Raw genomic sequence first — 20,758 nt, forward strand, 5'->3', positions numbered from 1 at the left:
ATAGTAAAGTGAAATGTTTTGAAGATGTTGTAAGGAATTGAAATAGACCCCAAACCTGAGGTATGAAAGTGTAATTTACCCTTAAAATTATGTATTTTTCATTAAAATTTAAGTATTTTTAATTAAATAAAATTATAGTATGGTTTTTTATTAAAATAAACTTAGCCCAAGCCATTTTCATAAAAGTTCTCATTTAAATAAGCAACTTAATAAAATGAATCGGATTAGGGATGGCAATGGAATGGATCGGGTTCAGATGTACCATCCTCATATTCAAATCTGTTTATTTTATTTCTTTGAATGTAGAATTCCCGAAAAGTTTTCTTCATAACCAAGCTTGTCGAATAACAGATTTTCCATTGAATAATAATTTTCTCCATTATAATATTTATATTTATTTACATTATTAATTAAATAGTGAATTTTAAATTAAAAAAAAAGACTAATAGGCTACTGATATAAAGCATGCAATGCATATAATGAATAATATATACATATACATATATATATATATATATATAAATTTTTTTTTTAGGGGGGTTGGGTTAAGCCTCACAATGAGTTAGCAATAATGTGGCATTTGGCGAGAATCAAACATAAAGCCTCTCGTTTACAAGTAAAATATAATACTATTAGATCATAATACTAAATAATAATATTATTAAATATTACATAATGTATTATTAATACAACCGATACTATGCATATAATAAATAATATTAAAAAAGAAATTACTAATATTTAAACAACACATCACTAATACAACTGATACAGTGCATATTAAATATTTGTGCCAATGATAATGCATATAATTACTAGAACGGACTTCCATATTTAATGCATTGATGACTTGTTTCTCCATATAATAAATTTTTTATTAAAAATGAAAACGGTTTGGATTCTGGGATGCCCTAAATAACCATAGCCAAATTCGAAATTGAGAAATTTACCTGACGGCTACCCATAACTGTAAAATATTCATATTTAATCTCCAAAATCAAATTGTTTGGACCGGTTACCTGTAGAGATCAAGTTTGACGGGTTAAATTATCATCCCTGATCCAGATCTACAGTGTTGATTGTGGCTCATGAAGATATTTCGAGGAATATAATTGAACTCTTCAATGTTGCTTTTTTTATTTTATCAAACGATAGATTTGTTAGATTAGATGTTAAACTAGGGAACCGACGAGGTTTGAACCCACGTCAGGTGCAAGAACCACACACAACCATTATTTCAAACTCATTATCAAAACGCATCTATAAATGATATGTATGAATGCACAACAACCATTATTTCAAACTCATTATCCCAAAACCAATATACCATCTCCCTTTTGCTAGCACTCTTGCATAATTCCTTATTGCCAGTCCCAAATATTACCCTGATTTAATAGGCACTTTGGGGCTGAAATGAGACCTAATACCTGCCAAGAATTAGACTCAACTACACAACAGTCTTCCTCATTACCCATTTTCCTTTCTCCTTCACAAGATTCTCAACTCAAGATAATCAGTTCAGTGTTTGACAAATGAATGAAAAACATGTGTATCAATCCATCCAAGTGGTCTTATACGCAATGCGTTTGTGAATCCAAGTGGTCTTTTATATAATAGCTAGTAGTAGATAAAGAGTTGGAACACCAACTAAAAAATCAGTTCCTTCAATTTGTCTCAACAAAGACCTACCTCATATATCAAAGGGATGAGGTTGATCGTTAACTCAAAGATAAACATCTATTTAACTTGATCCTTACTCCAACCAAATGGGATCATTCAATTACCAATTTTGCAGCATGACAATGGTAATCAATTTTAACATGCGAGATGTTTGATATGATAATCGGTATGCTATTTTTGGTTCCGTAACCGTACCAAACACAATCTTACTATTATACATCTTTAGTTAGTAGTTTACAAGGAACTTGTAGCTTATACAGTTAAATGCATTCAGGCTCACTTTGATCCAAATCTGCGAGTTTTGGTTAAGGCTTTAAAATCGAAATCGTACTTGACCTGAAATAATTTATAAGTCCAAAACGATCCAACCCAAGCCGGGCCAGAGCCCAACTTCAAGAGGTGGGCCAGGCCCGAGCATTGATATTCCCTATGCCCTAATTGATGAGTGTCCTTTTTAGTAATTTCGAAAGAGGCTAGAATTGTAATTCCATGGTGGGTCATTGAAGTTCAATCCCAACGTTTCCCTTTCTTGGAGCGAAATGCAGTTCTTCACGAACACCACAATGGGAAGACCAAGGGGCAAATCGAAAATCTAATGAATAGAAATCCCCCTCAATTTGAAATAAATTACAACTCTGATTACCAATAAACCCAAGAGACTGAACGAGTGCCATTAGAGAAATAAGCCGAAGTATTAGAGGTCTTCTTCTTCCCCACTTCTGAAAGCCCCAGCTCCCTCCGGACTCCTGTCTCCCAAATCCAGCCCTGTGATTTCTCAGCCAAAACAAACGAGTAAGCGCTTCATTTTCAAAACCCCCTTTTTTTTTCGAATTCGTTTTACCATTTAATCACTTTCTGGGGTTTTCCCAAAGTTGTTCAAGCTTCCATCTTTAGCTTGAAGAGCGATGTTTGACTTCTGTTTGTTCGCTGTATTATAGTACGCATACTTTTTGGGGTTTATTTTTACGATTCAAATATGCCAACAAATTACAGTAATTTTTCAAATTTTTCATACTTTTTTTTATTAGTTTTTGGGTGAAATTAGGGTTATGCCTCCCCATTTTACCAAATTTTACAAGGGTTTTGGTTATTGGACTGTGATGTTATGGGTTTTTTTGGGGTTTGATTGCATGTGGATTAAGGCTTCTATGTTGGACCGGTTGGTATAATGTGTTTGGTTTATAAAGTGAATTGTGCTCTGGGACCAAATGAAAATAAGTTTCTTTTTTTTTTTAAATTTGCAAATGAATTCATTTGTGAATGGAATATAGTGTTTAGGACAGAATTCAATGTTTATTATTGTCTAATTTAAACTTACAAGTCGTAATTGCTGCAGGTCAGTTTGGTAGTTTAGTATAAGACCAATCCCTTCCAGTTGGACCAAGTTTTCTCCATTGTGCCGGCTGTAGACAATCGCCCGCTGTACAGATTTGTATTTGTTCGGGTTGAGGTAATACACAATTGTCTCAGTTTGAAAGGATTTTTGAAAATTCTTACAAATCATGAATTTGAGAATGAACTCTACACAGTTTTAGCTTTCGAAATATGGGGGAAAATGTTTGGAATTGAAATTCTATAAACTCAAGGATTTCATTTGCGTTCCAAAGGTACCGTTGGGGAGGGGACTGTGTGAGATAAGTTGCTATGTCTAGCTCTGGGAAATGGGATATTTTATTGTGTACTTCTTGTTCTTATTTCTTCCTTTGGTTTTAATTCGTATTGTGTTATTATTTTATGGTTTTCCTGAGAAAGCAATTCATTGTATTGTGGTTTTCTATATTTATTTTTTTATTTTTAACTTTGGTTTCCTGTTTTTCATTAATTATTTTGAATGTGGTTCTGGGCGGTTTATGGAGTTAGTTGAGTTGTTTTCTGATATGTGATGATAATATTTGCGCTGGTTATTTGCTTATTACTCAAGTTTTGTTTTGTTTTTCACATCTCATCTTTTTAAGTTCCACCACATAAGTGCTTAGTGATTTACTATTATACTGAAAAATGCATTTTCCATTACCTTCCTTTAGTTTGAATATCAACTTAATAAGTAACACTGGAGGTAAAATGTTGCACACTTGTAGTCGCTTACACCTTGTTTGTTTTTCTCTATGTTGATTAAAGGCTTTTAATTGGTCCTAACTCTTAAGTTGATACAGAATTGGCAGGGTTCAAGTGGATGTGACTTGTGATATTGAAAAGTTCGGAATTCAAACTTGTCTTTATTTCATCAAAGAAGCATGCTTTTGGGATTATAATGTTTCCTGTTGCTTTATGCACTATTAAATCAGCTTAAGTCAACTCAGGTTCTCCAGATTAGTGATGGATTGCAATAAGGAAGAGGCCATTAGGGCCAAGGTGATTGCTGAGAAGAAGATGCAGAGCAAGGATTTCGTGGGGGCTCGTAAGATTGCTATAAAAGCGCAACAACTCTATCCTGATCTGGAGAATGTGTCTCAGATGCTTATGGTTTGTGATGTGCATTGCTCTGCTGAGAAATTGTTTGGGACTGAGATGGACTGGTATGGTATCCTTCAGATTGATCAAACAGCGGATGAGATAACAATTAAGAAGCAGTACAGGAAGTTTGCTCTCCAACTTCATCCTGATAAAAACAAGTTTTCTGGTGCAGAAGCTGCTTTTAAGCTGATTGGTGAAGCTCAAAGAGTGCTTTTGGACCATGACAAACGGAGCATGCATGACCTGAAACGCAAGACTTCTGTGAGTAAAACAGGTGTGCCACATCGACCCCCACATAGGGCGAGTTGGAACTCAAATCCTGGAGTTCAAAACTACTCCAGAGGCAACTTTTCAGGTGTTAATCTCCAGAGCCAGCAGCAGCAACAGCCTTTTCCACCGGGGTATTCAGATGCCCGATCGACTTTTTGGACTGCCTGCCCATTTTGTTCAGTTAAGTACCAGTATTATAGAGAAGTTCTTCTTAGATCTCTTCGTTGTCAAGGCTGTGGTAAGCCCTTCGTTGCATATGACACAAATGTGCCAGGTGGCGCACCACCACCACCACCACCACCAACTAACTTAAGTCAGCAGGCATTTCCCCCCAAAAAAGTCAATGTTAACATGTCTGAAGTGAGACTTCAGAGGAATGTTGGAGCTGAAAACTCCAAAGCTAAACCTTTCCAAAAGACAGACCAAAAGTCAAGTAGCTCTTCAGGTGTTCGCTCAGAAAAGGTAAAGCGTAAGAGAGAAAGGAAACGTGTAGTAGAATCCAGTGAAAGCAGTGACTCTGAAGGCAACAGTGATTCTGAAGAAGATATGGTCATTGATGATGCAAGCAGCAGTGATTCTGAAGAAGATATGGTCATTGATGATGCTGTTCTTCAGGCTGGACTGAAATCTGGAATTTATGGAGACCAGCAACCACGGAGATCTTCACGGCATAAGCAGCACATTTCTTATAAGGAAAATCTGAGCGATGGTGAAGACACTCCTCTATCAAAAAGGGAGAAGAGGAATGTCTCATCCTGTGCCACTGAAGAGGAAAATGAAGACGCATCTAAAGTGGAGGAATCTATAATGAATAATAAATCTGATCGTGCCGCTGACACTAAAGTAGATGAAAAGGTGAAACAGAAAGAAGAGTGTTTGACAAATAGAGTTGGGGAAAAGAAGTCTGGGGCTAAAGAAAGGGTGAAAGTATTTGACTCTAAGAAAATTTCTGAGGCACTTGAGAATTCTGCATCACATAAAAGCTCCAATGAAAAACAAGAACCAGACCCCTTGTATTCTTTTCCTGATAATGATTTCAACGACTTTGAGAGGTACCGGAAAGAAGAACTCTTTGAAGCTGGGCAGGTGTGGGCTATTTATGATACTCGAAATGGGATGCCAAGATTCTATGCTAGAATCAAGAAAATTCACTCACCTGAGTTCAAGTTGCAGATAACCTGGCTAGAGCCTGACCCCGATGATGATAATGAAATGAAATGGGCCAAAGCTGACTTGCCGTTTTCTTGTGGTAAATTCAGACAAGGTGACTCTGAAATCACAAAAGATCTTCCCATGTTCTCTCATTTGATGACTTGGGGGAAGATTAGAAGTTCTTACATGATATATCCAAGAAAGGGAGAGACTTGGGCCATTTTCAAGAACTGGGACATAAACTTGTACACTGATCCAGAATCTAATCAGAAGCTGAACTTTGAATACGAATTTGTTGATATTTTATCAGACTATTCTGAGGATGTTGGAATATCTGTTGCACTCTTGGACAAGGTGAAAGGTTTTGTGAGTGTTTTGTGTCGAAGGGTTAAGGATGGGAAAGGCACATTTCAAGTTCCACCAGGAGAATTATTGAGGTTTTCCCACAGAGTTCCATCTTATACATTGACTGGTGACGAAGGAGTAGGAATTCCATCAGGATCTGTTGAGCTTGATCCTGCCTCTTTGCCTTTTAATATTGAAGAAGTTCCTATTTCTAGAGATCGGAAAACGGAGGCTAGTACTCATAGTAATGGTTTTTCTAAATCTCCAGATACAAGGAATGAAGACAGTAATGTTCCCGAAGGGTCATCCCCAGAAGGCATCGCTATTCCAGAAGCTGAGTTCTACAACTTTGATGCTGATAAATCTCTGGAAAAGTTTGAGATTGGTCAGATCTGGGCATTGTATAGTGATGAGGATGGCTTGCCAAAATACTATGGCCAGATAAAGAACCTTGATTGTCACCGGTCCAAATTGCATATTGCATGGCTTGCTTCCAACTTACTACCAGACAGGGTGATTCGATGGCATGATGAGGAGATGCCCGTTTGCTGCGGGAGATTTAGGGTTAGAAGGAGTACGCTCCAGGACTATGATTCTACTCTGTCCTTTTCACACCGGGTAACTGCAATTTCTATTGGTAAGAATGATTTTGAAATATATCCTCAGAGAGGTGAGGTTTGGGCGTTGTATAAGAACTGGACAGCTGATCTCTCGTGTTCTGACTTGGATACCTGCGAGTATGACATAGTGGCAGTGTGGACAGAAAATGATATGCAAAGAGAGGTCTTGATTTTAGAGCGTGTGGATGGTTTCAAGTCAGTTTTCAAGACTCGGTTGAAAGGAGGATCAGCTGAAACCATGACCATCCGTGGGGTAGAGCTACTAAGGTTTTCTCACATGATTCCTTCTTTCAAGCTAACAAACCAAAAAGGTGGCAGCCTCAGGGAGTGCTGGGAACTTGATCCTGCTGCATTGCCGCTTCGGTTCTTTAGTCAGACTTGAGTTGGCAATCAGACTAGCCTTTTGCTTCATAGGGCCTCTTCCCAGGATACCGGTGTGGGAAATGGAACCGTGTGGGAGAAGATTCTGATGTATTCTAGCGTGACCGAGCCTGCCCAGTTCTGATTAACGAACCAACCAGCCGTCTTTTGATTGGTATTACGAGGCAGGCAAATTTTGCAGGCTACTTTGGTCTTTGGTGAGGAAGGAGGAGGTGTCTCTGCCGGTTTTTTGTATTGTGTATTCTGAATATCTTGTTTATAGATCCTTTAGTTTTCATTGAAACTTGGGCTACCAATGCTGGAATGTTGGCCAAACAGTTAAAAAAAGAAAAACTGAAATTTTTTCCTGTATCTGGAACCTAGTATTTGAAGTTTCTGATGAACAACCACATCTTCCTATATATACGCTTCTGTTAGCTTTTTACTTTGATGTCAAAATATTAAGCTTTGTTTTGTAGTTGTTCATCCAACAGGTTGGCTTCCTAGTTCAAGTGAGTGCTTTGGTCCGACCATGTCCGACAGCTGCCGGGAAGTTAAAAGGCAATTGTACAGCATATGTTTGTTGTACTTGGGATTATAGACCTACAGTAGTAGGTGCTGCATCCAATCACATCCCATATACTTTTGTATGTTACTCCCTTATTATTGAGGAGAAGAAACACTTGCATTCTTGTTTAGGATACGGTCATATCAGCTTCCCGGTTGTACACTCGTTGCATGTAAGTTTATCTCTTCATTAACTCATTACCCTACTAATAAACAGAGAGAAGAAGAAACAAAAATAAAAAGGGGCCGTTCCGAGAATCGAACTCGGGACCTCTTGCACCCAAAGCAAGAATCATACCACTAGACCAAACGGCCGGTCATGTTATTATATCATTATTTATATTATTAGACCAGAGATTATCAAGTAAGTACATCAACAAGCTCTATAATAGGCTGATGATTTTCAGCCGTTCGATCTTTATTTTATCGTTTCCTGTGACTGGTGAAGTGAAGGTTGTTTGCCAACAGGATTCTCCGGATCCTTTTGGTAAGAATTTTGGGGATCTGTAAATTATGTCTGTTCATTGTATATTGTGTGGTCAGTTTTTATCAGATACTATTTGTATTTGATTTTAAATAAAAGTATTTAAAATAATTTTTAACAACATAATTTACTATGTACATATATGATTTCCGAATTTTCAAAATCCTCACAAAAGAAATGCGGGAAGGATCCGGATTCGGTTTTTTGTAGTACTTTTGTTTTCACAGTTTTACTGTACAGGTGTCCGACAAGTAAAAACAAAAGAGAGAGTGAAGAAGAAGTTACCAACTTCGGTTCCGGTTAAATCAGACAGTCACAAAGTGTTGTCCTACATTCCTTAATTTTCCCTCCAAAATTTCATTACTCCCCCCACTATTTTCCCTCCACCTTCAAAAACCCTAACCCTAACCTCTCTCTCGCTCCTCTCTTTCCCAATTGGTCGTCTTTCTTTTCTCACTTCCGCATTTCCCACTCCGCCTTCGATCCTCTCCATCAATTTTTCTTCTTTTTTATCGTATTTTTGCCTTCTGAAATTTCAATGCTTTTTTTTTTCTGGGGTTCCCGTGGATTCTGATCTAGTTTCCGATATGAGTTGAAATGGGTTCTCTCTGGAATGGCGACGATGAAATCATGCCGATGGAGACAAACTCAGTCGCCGATTGCGCAGACACCGAGCCCATTGACACTCAGATTTCAAGCCCTCCATCGTCCGGTAATTTTTTTTGTTTGTTAAAGTTTTGTTTTTTATGGTGGTTTTAATGTGAATTTATATACAAGGAGTTAAATTTGTTGAATTCATGCTCGCATGGTAAAACTTTCGATTCAAAGATTTCTGTTGTGTTTTTTCTCTCTGAATTTTTTCATGGAAAAGTGTGATTTTGTTACATGTTTGAGCTGAAGTGTGACTTGAAATTGTGCATGCCATTGTGAGCATTTTGATGTGGCTCTGCTTTAGTATGTCTTTCGCGCATGTCAGGATGTGAATGCTGTTGTCTTTTCGTTTAGGATTATAATTGTGCTTGAGATTTCTTTTCTTCTTTTTTGTTTTATTGAAAATTAGATGAAAAGGGCAAATCGAGGGATGCGGATGAGTTAGTGCGAGACACCGTGCCTTGTAATGACACTGTTCCAGTTGAAGATGCATTTGAAACCCAAATGGTAGATTTTGGTGGTGAAACCCAATTAATAGATTTCGGTGGCGAAACCCAATTAATGGATTTTGGTTGGGAAACCCAAGTAATGGATTTTGGTGGCGAAACCCAAGTAATGGATTTTGGTGGGGATACACAGGTGATGGATTTCGGTAGTGATACACAAGCAATGGGTTTTGGTGGTGAAACACAAGTATTGGATGATATCAACTGCTATGCGAACATGGAGGAGACCCAGTTATTAGAGTTTGATGATGTAGTTGTCAGTGACACTGACAGCGAGGAGTCGGATACAACTGAAGTTTTCGATGATAGTAAGGATCTAAGTGATGATGAATCAGTACAGAGAGGTTCTGGTCAATTAGTGAATGAGGAGAATATTCGCCGCACTCCTTGTGAAAATAGTGTAAATGGGTTAATGGAGCAAGCCAATTATTCAGTCGACGATCAACACAATGCAGGTTTGACCTCTTTAATCTAGGCAAGAATACTAATCCTTTCATAACTACTATATTTTAAAAACTGTCATTCACGGTCTAAATCTTAACTATGCATGATTAAATAATTGACGCCTCATTCTTTTTCTTTATCTGGTATTTCATGAATTACATAATGGTCTCATGGATTGCAAATTAGTACACTTTCCTTATTATTGATTCTTCTATTGAATGAAATCTTAATTCCTTGGTTTTCGAATGTTTCTTCTATTTCTTCATTTTTAGGAATTCGTGAATTCAAATGAAGCTCTCTTTTTCATATAAATTCTGCATGCACTCATTATGTGCTAATCTTAAAAGTAAGTTGGGGTTTTATCTTTTAGGGCTCCATGTTTCTGCTGCAACACCTGTGGTTGAAGGCTCCCCGGAACTGAGACCAGGTATGATCTATCCCACTTTTTCATGGTTAGACTGCATTTTTGTTAATCAGAAATTGGGTAAAGTTTTATGCATGCAAGATCATGGTTGTGTATTAAGTAACTCCTTCATTGCTTTGTTTGGGATGAACTCGCAAAGACTCGACCCTCATGGAGTTGCATCTTTTATAAGACTCAAGTTGTATGGAAGGCGTATCATATATATTTTGCTAGACTGGTTTTGGTTTATGGCAATGTCATTTTGTTTGAGCATACTATTGTTTTTTTATTTCAAGGCCGGATGTCTGGGTCTATTGTCTATTGATATGTTTAATTGATTTTCTACTAAAATAAAATAAATTATAAAGGAAACATCATCTGAATTATTGTCTAGCTACTTACATTGGAATTTCTGGTGGATTGTCTTTTTGGTCCTAATTGTAGGAGTATTGGGAAAGTCAGAATTCATGACTGCTCAATCTAATAATATAATGCACTCCTGATACGATCTAATATGTCAATCTGCCATTTTAATCAGGTTCTGTGCTTAAGCATTTTACCTCGGTTTGTGCAGCATCCTTACAGGCCTCTGATCTAGCAGCTTGCAGTACGGTTTTGAAGGGCACCAACAGTAAGTCTTGTTCTGTTTGAAGTAATAATCAGTCTTTGGATCAACTTTCCGGTAAAGATAACGCAGTATCTCTTCTAGGGGGTTCAGCCATAAATGGAGAAGAAGTCAGGCAGGAACATGATTCAAGGAATGAGAAAAAATGCGGGACTGGTGGTTCAACAGCGAGAAAACTTTTTCCTGAGGATTCAGATGCTGAAAACACGGAAATTTCTCATCACAGCGGTAGTGGTGAAGAAGGGGAAGATTTGCTTCAGTTTCCTTGTAATTTGGCAGGGTTAAGCTATGTTGACTCTCAAGAACCAGGTGAATTATCACAAGCTAATGCACTTGATTTTGTGGATAAGTTCCTCCAAAATAATCTTGACGAGTCTAATAAAGAAGTTGGCCATGGAAAGAGTGCTAGGGACACTTCAAAATTTGTCTCAAGTGCAAAAGGGCCACAAATATTGGCCAAGAAAGCCAATGACAAAAGCATAGATAAAGGGATTTTTGATTGGGATGATAACCGTGAGGATGAAGAAGGAGGTGAATTTTTCCGCCGAAGAAAAGCAGACTTCTTTGATGGTGGAAGCCATGGGTGGAGATCTCTACCCCAACCCCAGAAGTCTAAAGGGAAAAGACAGGAGGAGAAGAAGGACCTCAAAACACAATTACAAGGAAAGAACAAGATAATAGGTGTAGTTCATTCTGATTCAAAACTATTGTTACATAAATCAAAAGTCGACAAGAAGACAGCACATGAAGATGAAATGAAGCATATAAAGAATCTTGTCAGTGAGTTTGACGAACAGTTCAACAATGACTCCCCAGGAGAGCAGTTGGATACTAATGTTAATAAGAACGATGCACCTGAAATGATGAATGTAGGCTTTGATACTCAAATGGCAGCTGAAGCTATAGAAGCCTTGTGTTATGGTGTAGGGATTTCCAATTGTGATGCTAGTGATGAAAATCAAGGTGCTGGAAAGAGTCCTCCTGAAGGTTTGATGGGAGAAAAATCAAAGAATAGAATTTGTTCAATGAAACCTTCTTCTCGAAAAAGAGGGCGTTTTACTGATGCAGGGGTTGCTTCTCGAGAAACTCGACAAGCCAAGAAAACAAGGGTTGGTGCCAGATTAAGCAAACACTATTCAATTTCACCTCTGGAATTTTCTAAGAATGCTAGAAAACAGTGTGAAACAGAGGTGGTGATAACAAAATCAAAGAAGGGGAAGTCCATTGGTAAAAATCATCTTAACATCGATGGGAACAAAAACATGGAGAAAATACCTCCTGTTGCTATTGACCTAAGAACAGAAGGATCTATGAAAAAGAATTTACAACTGGATGTTGGTACTTTTACACCCATTGCACGTCGAACAAGACGGTCTATGGTGGTAAATCAGTTAAAGAAAGCTGACAAAGCATCCAGTGATTGTGGAGAAGAGTCGAGCGCTCAAACAGAGTATATTGCAAAGTTTTCAAAGTCGGGTCCCAGTCGATCCGGAGAAGTTGGAAATAATAAACCAAGCCAACACGATGGTTCAGATCTCAAATTTGAAGCTATTTGCGATGGCATCAAATTGGATGCTTTAAGCTTCTCCAAAGGGAAAAGATCTAGGAGAAAGTTATCTGGTCAGGTTTGTGGGCCTGATAACTTAAGTGTTCCGTCTACCCCATTTGTTCAGCCAGACAAAGTTGGACAGCGTGTCACTAGGCACACAAGATCGCAGGGTGCTGCTCAAAGAATTTGTGTTGATGTAAAATCAACAAGAAGAACCCGATCATGTACACGTGGAGACCAGAATTTGGCTAGAAAGTATGCACATCAAAGTTTAAAAAGTGATCCTGGGAAAGTTCCTCTTCACAAGGATGGGAGAATGATATCAGAGATTATAACTGGTGAAGAGGCAGTTGGAATTCCTGACAGGAGAAGTGATGCAAATCCATCTTCTGCTACTAAAATGAGGGATGAATCCCCATTAGGGAAATGCAAACCATCGGATTCAGGTTGTGCTACTCCAGTTAACAGTAAGGTGCCTGCCATTGACAATGATGCATCTCCAGTTTGTATGGGTAGTGAATATTTCAAACAGACATGCAAGAAGACCCCTTCAAGGCCAGGTCTTTTGAAAGAAATCCGTGACTTAAGTGCAAATGGGAATACACCAACTTCAGCATCAAAGGATTTAAGGAAGAGAGATAGGACTGATGTTCGAGTATTGTATAGCCACCACTTGGATGACGATGTAATTAAGCATCAGAAAAAGGTATTTTGTGAGTGAGTATAGTCTTTTTTAAAATATGTAAGTTCTAAACTAATCTTATCTGCAAATCTGTTTTTTGCAGATTTTGGGCCGACTAGGAGTTTCTGTAGCATCCTCTATGACAGATGCCACGCACTTCATAGCAGATCAATTCGTGCGTACAAGGAATATGTTAGAAGCTATTGCTGCTGGAAAACCAGTGGTAACGCATTTATGGCTTGATAGCTGTGGACAAGCTAGTTGTTTCATCGATGAGAAAAACTATATACTAAGGGATACTAAGAAGGAGAAGGAGTTCGGTTTTAGCATGCCAGCTTCGTTGGCACATGCATGCCAGCATCCACTTCTGGAGGTAAATATTAACCTAATGTTTGTCCCCACAGATAGAGACTTATTATGCATTCCCATTAAGACTAGGTTTTGCAGGGTCGTAAAGTCTTCATCACCCCAAATACGAAGCCTGGTAAAGATATAATTTCAAGTCTGGTCAAAGCAGTTCGTGGCCAGGTATAGTTTTCTTTCTCTTCGCACATGCATATACGGCAACATGCACATATAAAGTTCATCCTGTTTTTATCTCAACTTTTGATTGCGATTAATTCCAGAAATGATTTTGATTTTGTTCAAAATGCTCATTAGGCTATAGAAAGAATTGGTAGATCTGTTTTGGAGGCTGATAAAATTCCTGATGATCTGTTGGTTGTATCTTGTGAAGAAGATTATGAAATCTGTGTGCCTTTACTCGAAAAAGGTTAGCAGCCATCTCTTTTATTTACCAAGTATTTATAAGAAGACGAGATTATTATTTTTTGTTTTGACACTGCTTTATACTTTCAGGAGCTACAGTTTACAGCTCAGAGTTGCTATTGAATGGGATTGTTACTCAGAAGCTGAAGTTTGAAAGGTTGGTTTTACTTCCCTGGATTTTACCTTTATTATTAGAAAGTAATGTCTCTTGTTCTTGTATGCTCATTGTTGTATTCGATTGGTTTGGAAGAAACTGAAGATTATGTGCATTGAGGATTCAAATCTTAGTTTCCTAACACGCTTGCACAAATTATGTGACAGGCATCGCCTCTTTACAGATCAAGTTAAGAAAACCCGTTCCACCATATGGCTGAGGAAAGATGGCAACAAGTTCCTCCCTGTGACGAAAGATAGATGAGGAATTATATTTGTTCCATCTTTTTTCCTCCTTCACAGCCAGGCGTTTTCATTGTGATGATGTGCATTACTAGTTGAGTTTTCCCTGTAAAAATCTCCATGTTGTATATAACCGTACTACTTGCAAATATGTGAAAAGGTTTCTTTGTTCTCCCTTTTTAATTGGGTGATGTAGCTGATTACTGGTTACTGCATCTAAAGATTTGCATACTGTAAAAGCATCAAGTTACGGTTTTCAGTCGTACAGATATCGTACTTTCAGGCCTCGTTTGGTGTGTATCAGATTGGATTGGATTATGTTGAAACAAGAAATGGATATCAAATTCCAAGCGTGTCCAAGTTAAGGGTAGAAGATGGATTAGAGATAAAGGAAACTTCTCATTCCAATCCAACGAAGGTGGACGGCGTAAGTTTCCTTCATGTCTAATTCATCATCCACCTTTAGCTTGAACAAGGTTTCGAAGTCGACATCCATTTGTTGTATCAACATACCTAGAATGTGGTAGCTTATCCAACACAAACCACCACCGAGGCCTAAACTCAATGCCTCAGAGTCGTCATTCCGGCACTAATTGCTCTACGGTTTCAACACAACGGTTCCCAAACATTTTTGAGCTCTCATTTTATAGAGCTTTGGTTTGGAGCTCATAATGCAAACTTCTAGTGCTTGCTTGAACTAGTAAATGTTACATCTTGAACTTGTAAATGTTACATCCTTCAACCAAACCTAAGTGGGTAAGAGCGTTTATCCTTGTACTCGAAGTCTTGTGCTCAATTCTCCCGCCCCAAATGGCACGACATTGTTTAGAAAACTAAGTAAAAACTTATAAATATAAACAGAAAAATACAAAAACTTGTACATTCAACTTGGCCAGAGTATATAAGATTGCAATTTACCAACACAAAATGCAATTGCTTGTTAATTACAGGAATCAGTCATACAGGGCTAGAGCTTTGAGTTTGTGCAACTTGAACTCTCCAAGTGTAATATTGGATATACAATGAGTTGAGGCTCATCGCTATCCCGAAACCCAATACCGCAGCGAGCAATACCGAGTAAATGGCAGTCAGATGAAGCTGAAGGAAAGAACAAAAAAGCTTTTACTTAACAAGGCAAAGAGTGAATAATCAAAGCACTCAAGTCTGGCGTTAGGCAGTTTGGTGCACCATAGAAAAAACCGCAGTAAGCAACGCAAACACACACACAAAAACCATGGAGCATATTAACGACAGGGTTTGGATCACAAATAATCGAAAGCATCACTCACTGTGCTGTAGAACAGGTGGACGATTAGAGCGACAAGCGCAAACTCAAGAGCTGCATATGTCCATATATACTCCCTGATTGCTGCACATTAAACAAGCAAGTGGTTACAGTTAATAAACTTATAAAGATAAGAGAAGCAGAAATCTCAGAGGCTCCGCTATACCAAGGATGATGGCGAATATGGATGCCAAGAGGCCCAATGTAAATGCAAATGGTGCTGCAATTACAATCGCTTGATTTTTCAAGTCACGAATCTACACATTGGCAAAGAGTAGAATTAGCATCGTTATGCCAACTATCGGTCACAATTTGAACCAGCTCTGTCCTTCCTTTCAATGCGTACTTTCTGGGACCCTGTATGTGCTCAGGTAGTTTGTAGACCATACAAATGAACAGATAATATCTCACGGCACCTGAAGCCGCATAATTTAGGTGTTCTTACTTCTTACACAATGTCTTGCATAGAGCTCGGTATGGTATAAATACATACAATTCAATTGGATTATTTTGAATTTCATTGGGGGATATCGAACTCATCAGGAGACATGAACAAGTTAGTATAGCAGAAATCAAATTCTTAGTTCCTAATTTTTTTCAATAGAAGAATGGCATACCAGTAGCTGCTCAAGGAAGAAGAAATAGCATATGGTGCTAATTAAAACCAGTACCACAAAGTCCTGCCAGGCACTGCATAAAATATGACTTTTATAAGCTACAAAAGAGTAAAAAGGAAGCACGATATCTATCATAAGTTGGATTCTACAAATAACGTGGACGGTGACATGATAAAAAAGAAAAGTGTACGGTAGCACTGTCGCCTGCCTATTCATAAATCAATGACGTGGGTACGATGGCTGACATTTGTCTCTACGAGATAAGAAATTATGATTTCGATCCAAACGACTTAGATCCTCTTCTGACATTACATGTTGAGAAATCTATTTGGACGTTCGTGACTGTTCAGTCGTGAATGAATGGAAATGGATGCATCATAAATAGGTTTCTACCTGTTTTTTCTTTACCTTTAATAGTCATGATATCATGAATCTATATATATCATCCCTCAAAGTCCTCAACAGAAGGATCTCAATACTGCATTATCATACCTGATCGTTTCTGGATGCAAACCCTGTTGGTTGTGCTGCTGTCTGCTACCCCTTTGAGCAGTGCTCTGAACCCGAAGCAATGTTACAGGTAAATTCTGAACCTCTTGACCACATACATCACATTTCTTGTTTCCTTTTGTGCTAAACCACTTAATGGCGCACTCTTCATGTAGAAGTCTGAGAGCACCTTTGCAAAAGCATTCCATTTTGAGCGTATTTTGTTCATCACATACATCAAGACATATCCTGCACACTGCTTCTTCTTCAGGAATTTCTTCATCATTGGCCTCCACCGGAACCGGAGTTATTTGATCTGAGTTGCCAAAAATAAATTTAGAAGGGGTTATGTATGGTGAATCATCTTTGAGAGAGAGAGAGACAGACGTAAGCCAAAAAGTAGTTGAAATATAATGAGTAAATTCATTCATTGTTACAAATATATAAGTTGCATATGTAGCATGAACAGAAAACCAGAATTATAGATTCACCACATACCATCACTAGGATCTGTTTGAGTCTGCCCATTTCTAGTTGCAAAAGATACGGATCTTACAATGACTTTATTTCGTCCAGGCATAGAAAGGGACCTCGAAACTGCTGTAGTTTCTTTCTGCACGAAATTAATCACAACCATCTCAATTTTTTCGGATGGATGATTTCCGGATTTACAAGCCATTTCTATGGAAGCTTAAGCATTAGCAGCGGAAAAAAAAAAAATTAAAAGAAGCACAAAGATTGGTTAATTGCGAAGTTGACCTGAATGATCATATAAAACGATTAAGAGGTATCTTGAGTGTCTGAACTCTGAACTGGAAATGTAAATCAGATTCCACTTCCGGAACAATGAATGTACAGACACCATTCTTGGAAACAGCATTTAAGAGAGGAAAAGAAAAAATATCTACAATGTCTGTAGGTAAATCGTCGATCACAATTTTTGTTTGGAAGATTATGATCTTCTATTGCACACCAGTTTTATACCTCCGAGTGTAAAGAAGTTCATGTGGAATTTCAAAATCTAGGGAAAACTCTAGAATGCATGACCACTTACATGTTGCTTGTGCGCTTCATTATACATCCTTGCGGAGATTGGTGTAGCAACCGAGGGGGACAAATTTGACGCCGGCGTAACAGGAAGAGAGGTACATCTTTTCCAAGAAAATGGCGATACTGAATTGGCCATTGTAGGACTTTCAGGAGCTCTACTGGGGCCTGTATTAAGGAGGCAGCTTTTCTCACCATCCGGTTGGTTACCTTTTTTCTTGAAGCTTAAACCCCGGAAGAGGCCGCCTGATAGCGAGCTACCCTTAGAGGAACCTTGAGACTGTAGTAAACCCTTTCCGCTACGGCTACTGCCAAAACCTGCAGGCCTTGGGGGTATCTGAAGTGATATATCCGGGCGCCTCCCGGCAGGTTCTGGTTCGGTACCTTCTTCCTTTACTGTCTTCAGATTTTGGAGACCACCCTACATCATAACATCTAACACTGCTTCTCATTTGGTCTATAAGCTTTCATAAGATTTCTTATATCAAAAAAAACAAATTTAAATAAAAAGACACTTTTTTACACAAAAACAACCCAAATGGCTGCAAAGATGAAGGGATTTTCTGGTATACTCCGGGGTTTTTAACCGTTATTTAAATCAGTCCAGATCTGCAATAATTAGAAAAGGTAACAGAAAAGCAGTTTGCAGAACACAATCAAGATCTGCAAAATACTAATAAAGGAGGGCAAAAGAGAATGTAACAGTTGGGTATCTGAAATCCAAAAAATCACCAAAGGTCCCAACTCTAATTTAATAAAGTAGCACACCTAATAAATATTCTTAGAAAAAGTGGGAGGAAATGAACAGACAAAAAAAGACACCCACTTGATATCTTGAGCTAAAAAATGAAAATCCAAGTTCAAATCTCGCATTTTGTCCACAAAAAAGTTTAAATCTTGCAAGAAGAAAGCATAAGTTGCATCAAAAAGGTACAGAAACAGTAAAAGCAAACATGGAAACATAATAAAACAGTAAAAAGGTGGGGAAGTTGAGATACAAACCTGAGGAGGAGGAGGGGGAGGAGGAGGAGGAGGAGGAGGAGGAGAAGATTCTACAGCTCCATTGGAGACTGATTGAGCTGCTTGCATTGCTATTTTTAGGCCCCTCCCCAAGAAAAAAAACCCAGAAACGAAAAGAGTGGCAAATCTGACAGAGTGAGGAATGAAAGATTTGTTAAGGAATTGGAGAGTGGAAAGTTTTTATTTTAGTTTATTGTATTGGTGAGAAAAAAAAACATGGAATTATTGGGAGGGAGGGAGGGAGGGAGGGACTGGGAGGACTCTGGTCTGGTCCGGTCGCGTATGATGTAGGAAGGATGACAAGTTTTGTTTGAGAGTCTTTCGTCTCGTTGCCGCATTCACTTCCCCCACTCGCGCCCTTGTTGGTTAACTTTCTTACTCGCTGCTTCATAAAAACATTATTGTGGTTCAAAAAATAATTTAAATATATCCAAAATTAAATATAAATCAGGAAATTATTTCAACGCCTCTTTGAAGCTCAATTTTCTATTAAGCACAAGTCAATCTTTAATAAGGAAGTATGCAGTGTAGAAAGATCAGGTAGGAATAGGATTCCTCTACTTATTGACATAGGCTTGGCTATTATAATCTCTGTGGACTTCTCACCGAAGATGAGGAAGTTCCATACATTTTAAGGGAAGACGCGCTGAGTCACACTGATTGTTTTTTTTTTTTTTTTGTTTTGGAACAAATGACGATATTATCTACACTAAAAGGGAGGGGATGAGTTTAGCCTCACAATGGGCTACCAATAATGTGGTCCAAATTCGCCTTTGGCGAGAATCGAACCTAAAACCTCACTTACAAGTGAAGAGGAATACCACTAAATCATAGTACTAAGTAGCAGCCACACTGATTTTATCCCCTAGGTTGAATGAGAATAATAAGATTGTTTCAATTTCATAGTTGGTTGCTTTATTAAGGGACTTTTTTTGTTTTTTTTTAATTAGTTATGTTTGTTGTGATACTATACTTTTGTCTTGTATTTGAAATAATTTATTAGAAACTAAACAATCATTTTATTCTCAAAGTATGAAAAAATATATATACAGGAATCATTCAACAAGAGGGATCTCCATTTTTCAAAAAAAAAAAAAAAAAAAATAGGGATATCCTCTTGACCGTTAGATTTGGCTTTAATGAAATTGTGTGGTTGAGATTGTGTAGCCTGTGATTTAATCTCAACCACACAATTTCATTAAAACCAATTCAACAGTCAAGAGGATGTCCTTATTTTTTTTTATATTGTGATATCCATATAATTATACAATTCTAAAATTTTACAGATCAGTACTCAACTATGTTAGTTAAGCTCAAAGTGGCTAAAGCAATTTGGAAATGATTTTCCCTTACCCACTCATGTTTGTATTTTACCTTTAAGTTGAGTAAATCAAATGAACTCAAGAGACGTGATATAAGAAGGGCATGCAACACCTCATTTTTACACCCCTTTTTGTTTCACCAAGTGAGAGGATACGATGTATTTTTTCTCGTCACTTTCCAAGTGGTGAGCATTACTATTATTTCAGAGTCGTGATGTATTTTTGCTCACTACCTTACTTATTACTATTTGATGAGTTTAATTTAGAGATTTATGTATATTCACTATATAGATCTCAAAATTCAAATACATCAAACAAACAGTAATAAATAAAGTGATGACTAACAATCATTTGAGAGTTGTGAACGAAAATATTCCTGGAAAGTATAGAGCAAGTCAATCTACTTGTATTCACGAGATGATGACAAACAACCTACTTGTAGTTGTGTGGGGCCCTTCCCATTGAACATTAGCATCGTCATCATCAAAGACAAACCAGAAAGAGAAAGGTGAAGCATAAAGGAAAGCATCCTTTCGGGGAAGCTGCGAGCCTACGAACCTCTCTCCTCCGCGACTTATAATTATTACGGTATCAGATTCTTTTTCTTTTCATAAAGGCATTTCTGTTCGTCAAAATTTCGTATCAAACTTTATATTTACGCGTACATTGAATAATTGTTTATCTTTTGTTATAGTTTCGTATTGAACTTCATATGTGTGCTGCATTGAGCAATGGTTTACCTTTCGAAGATGGAGAGATTTGAGAGAGATGATATCAAATTCAAATGCTCTCTGTAGATATTGGTTTCTGATGTTAAGCATTAATAAGTGGTGATGAACAATAAGAAAATATCGCAAGTGTTACAACAAATAATATAGATTATGTGGTTTTGAGGTCAATCCAAATAAATTATGATTTGGTTAGTGTAGGTTTTACTGTAAGCAATATCACTACTCTAATCATGTCACACTTCATACGCGTACATTAACTAATAGTTGAGAAAAATTATTGCTATTTGAAAA

At 37.7% G+C, this 20,758-nt stretch overlaps 3 protein-coding genes and 1 non-coding gene across 10 annotated transcripts; 2 read left to right on the forward strand and 2 right to left on the reverse strand.

Moving 5' to 3' along the window:
• The first annotated feature begins 2,210 nt into the window (after positions 1 to 2,210).
• LOC103943605 lies at positions 2,211 to 7,303 on the forward strand. Of its 4 annotated transcripts, XM_048571747.1 has the most exons (4): positions 2,211 to 2,472; positions 3,017 to 3,130; positions 3,981 to 4,196; positions 4,307 to 7,303. In XM_048571747.1, the coding sequence occupies exons 3-4, from the start codon at positions 4,124 to 4,126 to the stop codon at positions 6,901 to 6,903; spliced, it is 2,670 nt and encodes an 889-aa protein (XP_048427704.1). In that variant the 5' UTR covers positions 2,211 to 2,472; positions 3,017 to 3,130; positions 3,981 to 4,123; the 3' UTR covers positions 6,904 to 7,303. The 4 variants fall into 4 exon arrangements, with proteins under 4 accessions (XP_048427704.1, XP_009352193.2, XP_048427703.1 ...); XM_009353918.3 differs by having other exon boundaries at positions 3,834 to 7,303; XM_048571746.1 differs by having other exon boundaries at positions 3,981 to 7,303.
• A 388-nt stretch (positions 7,304 to 7,691) lies between these two features.
• TRNAP-UGG lies at positions 7,692 to 7,763 on the reverse strand. The gene has a single exon. It is a non-coding gene; the product is annotated as a tRNA-Pro (tRNA).
• A 357-nt stretch (positions 7,764 to 8,120) lies between these two features.
• Positions 8,121 to 14,139, forward strand: LOC103943604. 4 transcript variants are annotated; one of them, XM_048572108.1, is made up of 10 exons: positions 8,121 to 8,644; positions 8,993 to 9,544; positions 9,904 to 9,960; positions 10,475 to 10,567; positions 10,655 to 12,816; positions 12,896 to 13,165; positions 13,240 to 13,320; positions 13,453 to 13,564; positions 13,651 to 13,717; positions 13,882 to 14,139. In XM_048572108.1, exons 1-10 carry the CDS (start codon positions 8,530 to 8,532, stop codon positions 13,976 to 13,978), a joined length of 3,606 nt encoding a protein of 1,201 aa, XP_048428065.1. In that variant the 5' UTR covers positions 8,121 to 8,529; the 3' UTR covers positions 13,979 to 14,139. The 4 variants fall into 4 exon arrangements, with proteins under 4 accessions (XP_048428065.1, XP_018502072.2, XP_048428067.1 ...); XM_018646556.2 differs by having other exon boundaries at positions 8,122 to 8,644; positions 10,646 to 12,816; XM_048572110.1 differs by having other exon boundaries at positions 8,122 to 8,644; positions 10,511 to 10,567.
• A 671-nt stretch (positions 14,140 to 14,810) lies between these two features.
• LOC103943603 lies at positions 14,811 to 18,686 on the reverse strand. The gene is made up of 8 exons (XM_009353915.2): positions 18,397 to 18,686; positions 17,402 to 17,815; positions 16,846 to 16,960; positions 16,351 to 16,663; positions 15,859 to 15,931; positions 15,408 to 15,498; positions 15,246 to 15,325; positions 14,811 to 15,054 (listed from the first exon to the last, which is right to left on the reverse strand). Exons 1-8 carry the CDS (start codon positions 18,481 to 18,483, stop codon positions 14,914 to 14,916), a joined length of 1,314 nt encoding a protein of 437 aa, XP_009352190.2. The 5' UTR covers positions 18,484 to 18,686; the 3' UTR covers positions 14,811 to 14,913.
• Positions 18,687 to 20,758: the final 2,072 nt, after the last annotated feature.

This window comes from the organism of the source record quoted next, unplaced genomic scaffold, assembly GCF_019419815.1.
Source record: "Pyrus x bretschneideri cultivar Hongxiangsu unplaced genomic scaffold, Pyrus_bretschneideri_v1 Contig6, whole genome shotgun sequence".
NCBI classification, from domain to species: domain Eukaryota; kingdom Viridiplantae; phylum Streptophyta; class Magnoliopsida; order Rosales; family Rosaceae; genus Pyrus; species Pyrus x bretschneideri.

Excerpts from the sequence above, each read along its gene's own strand:
- LOC103943605 (XM_009353918.3), top strand. The coding sequence starts at position 3,997 with ATGGATTGCAATAAGGAAGAGGCCATTAGGGCCAAGGTGATTGCTGAG.
- LOC103943603 (XM_009353915.2), bottom strand. The coding sequence starts at position 18,483 with ATGCAAGCAGCTCAATCAGTCTCCAATGGAGCTGTAGAATCTTCTCCT. Across the intron at positions 17,816-18,396 it reads CTCCCCCTCCTCCTCCTCAG|GGTGGTCTCCAAAATCTGAA; the intron begins GTTTGTATCTCA and ends GTTATGATGTAG. Across the intron at positions 15,499-15,858 it reads TCTTCCTTGAGCAGCTACTG|ATTCGTGACTTGAAAAATCA; the intron begins GTATGCCATTCT and ends GCCAATGTGTAG.
- LOC103943604 (XM_018646556.2), top strand. The coding sequence starts at position 8,530 with ATGGGTTCTCTCTGGAATGGCGACGATGAAATCATGCCGATGGAGACA. Across the intron at positions 9,961-10,474 it reads CTCCCCGGAACTGAGACCAG|GTTCTGTGCTTAAGCATTTT; the intron begins GTATGATCTATC and ends CATTTTAATCAG. Across the intron at positions 13,166-13,239 it reads GCCAGCATCCACTTCTGGAG|GGTCGTAAAGTCTTCATCAC; the intron begins GTAAATATTAAC and ends TAGGTTTTGCAG.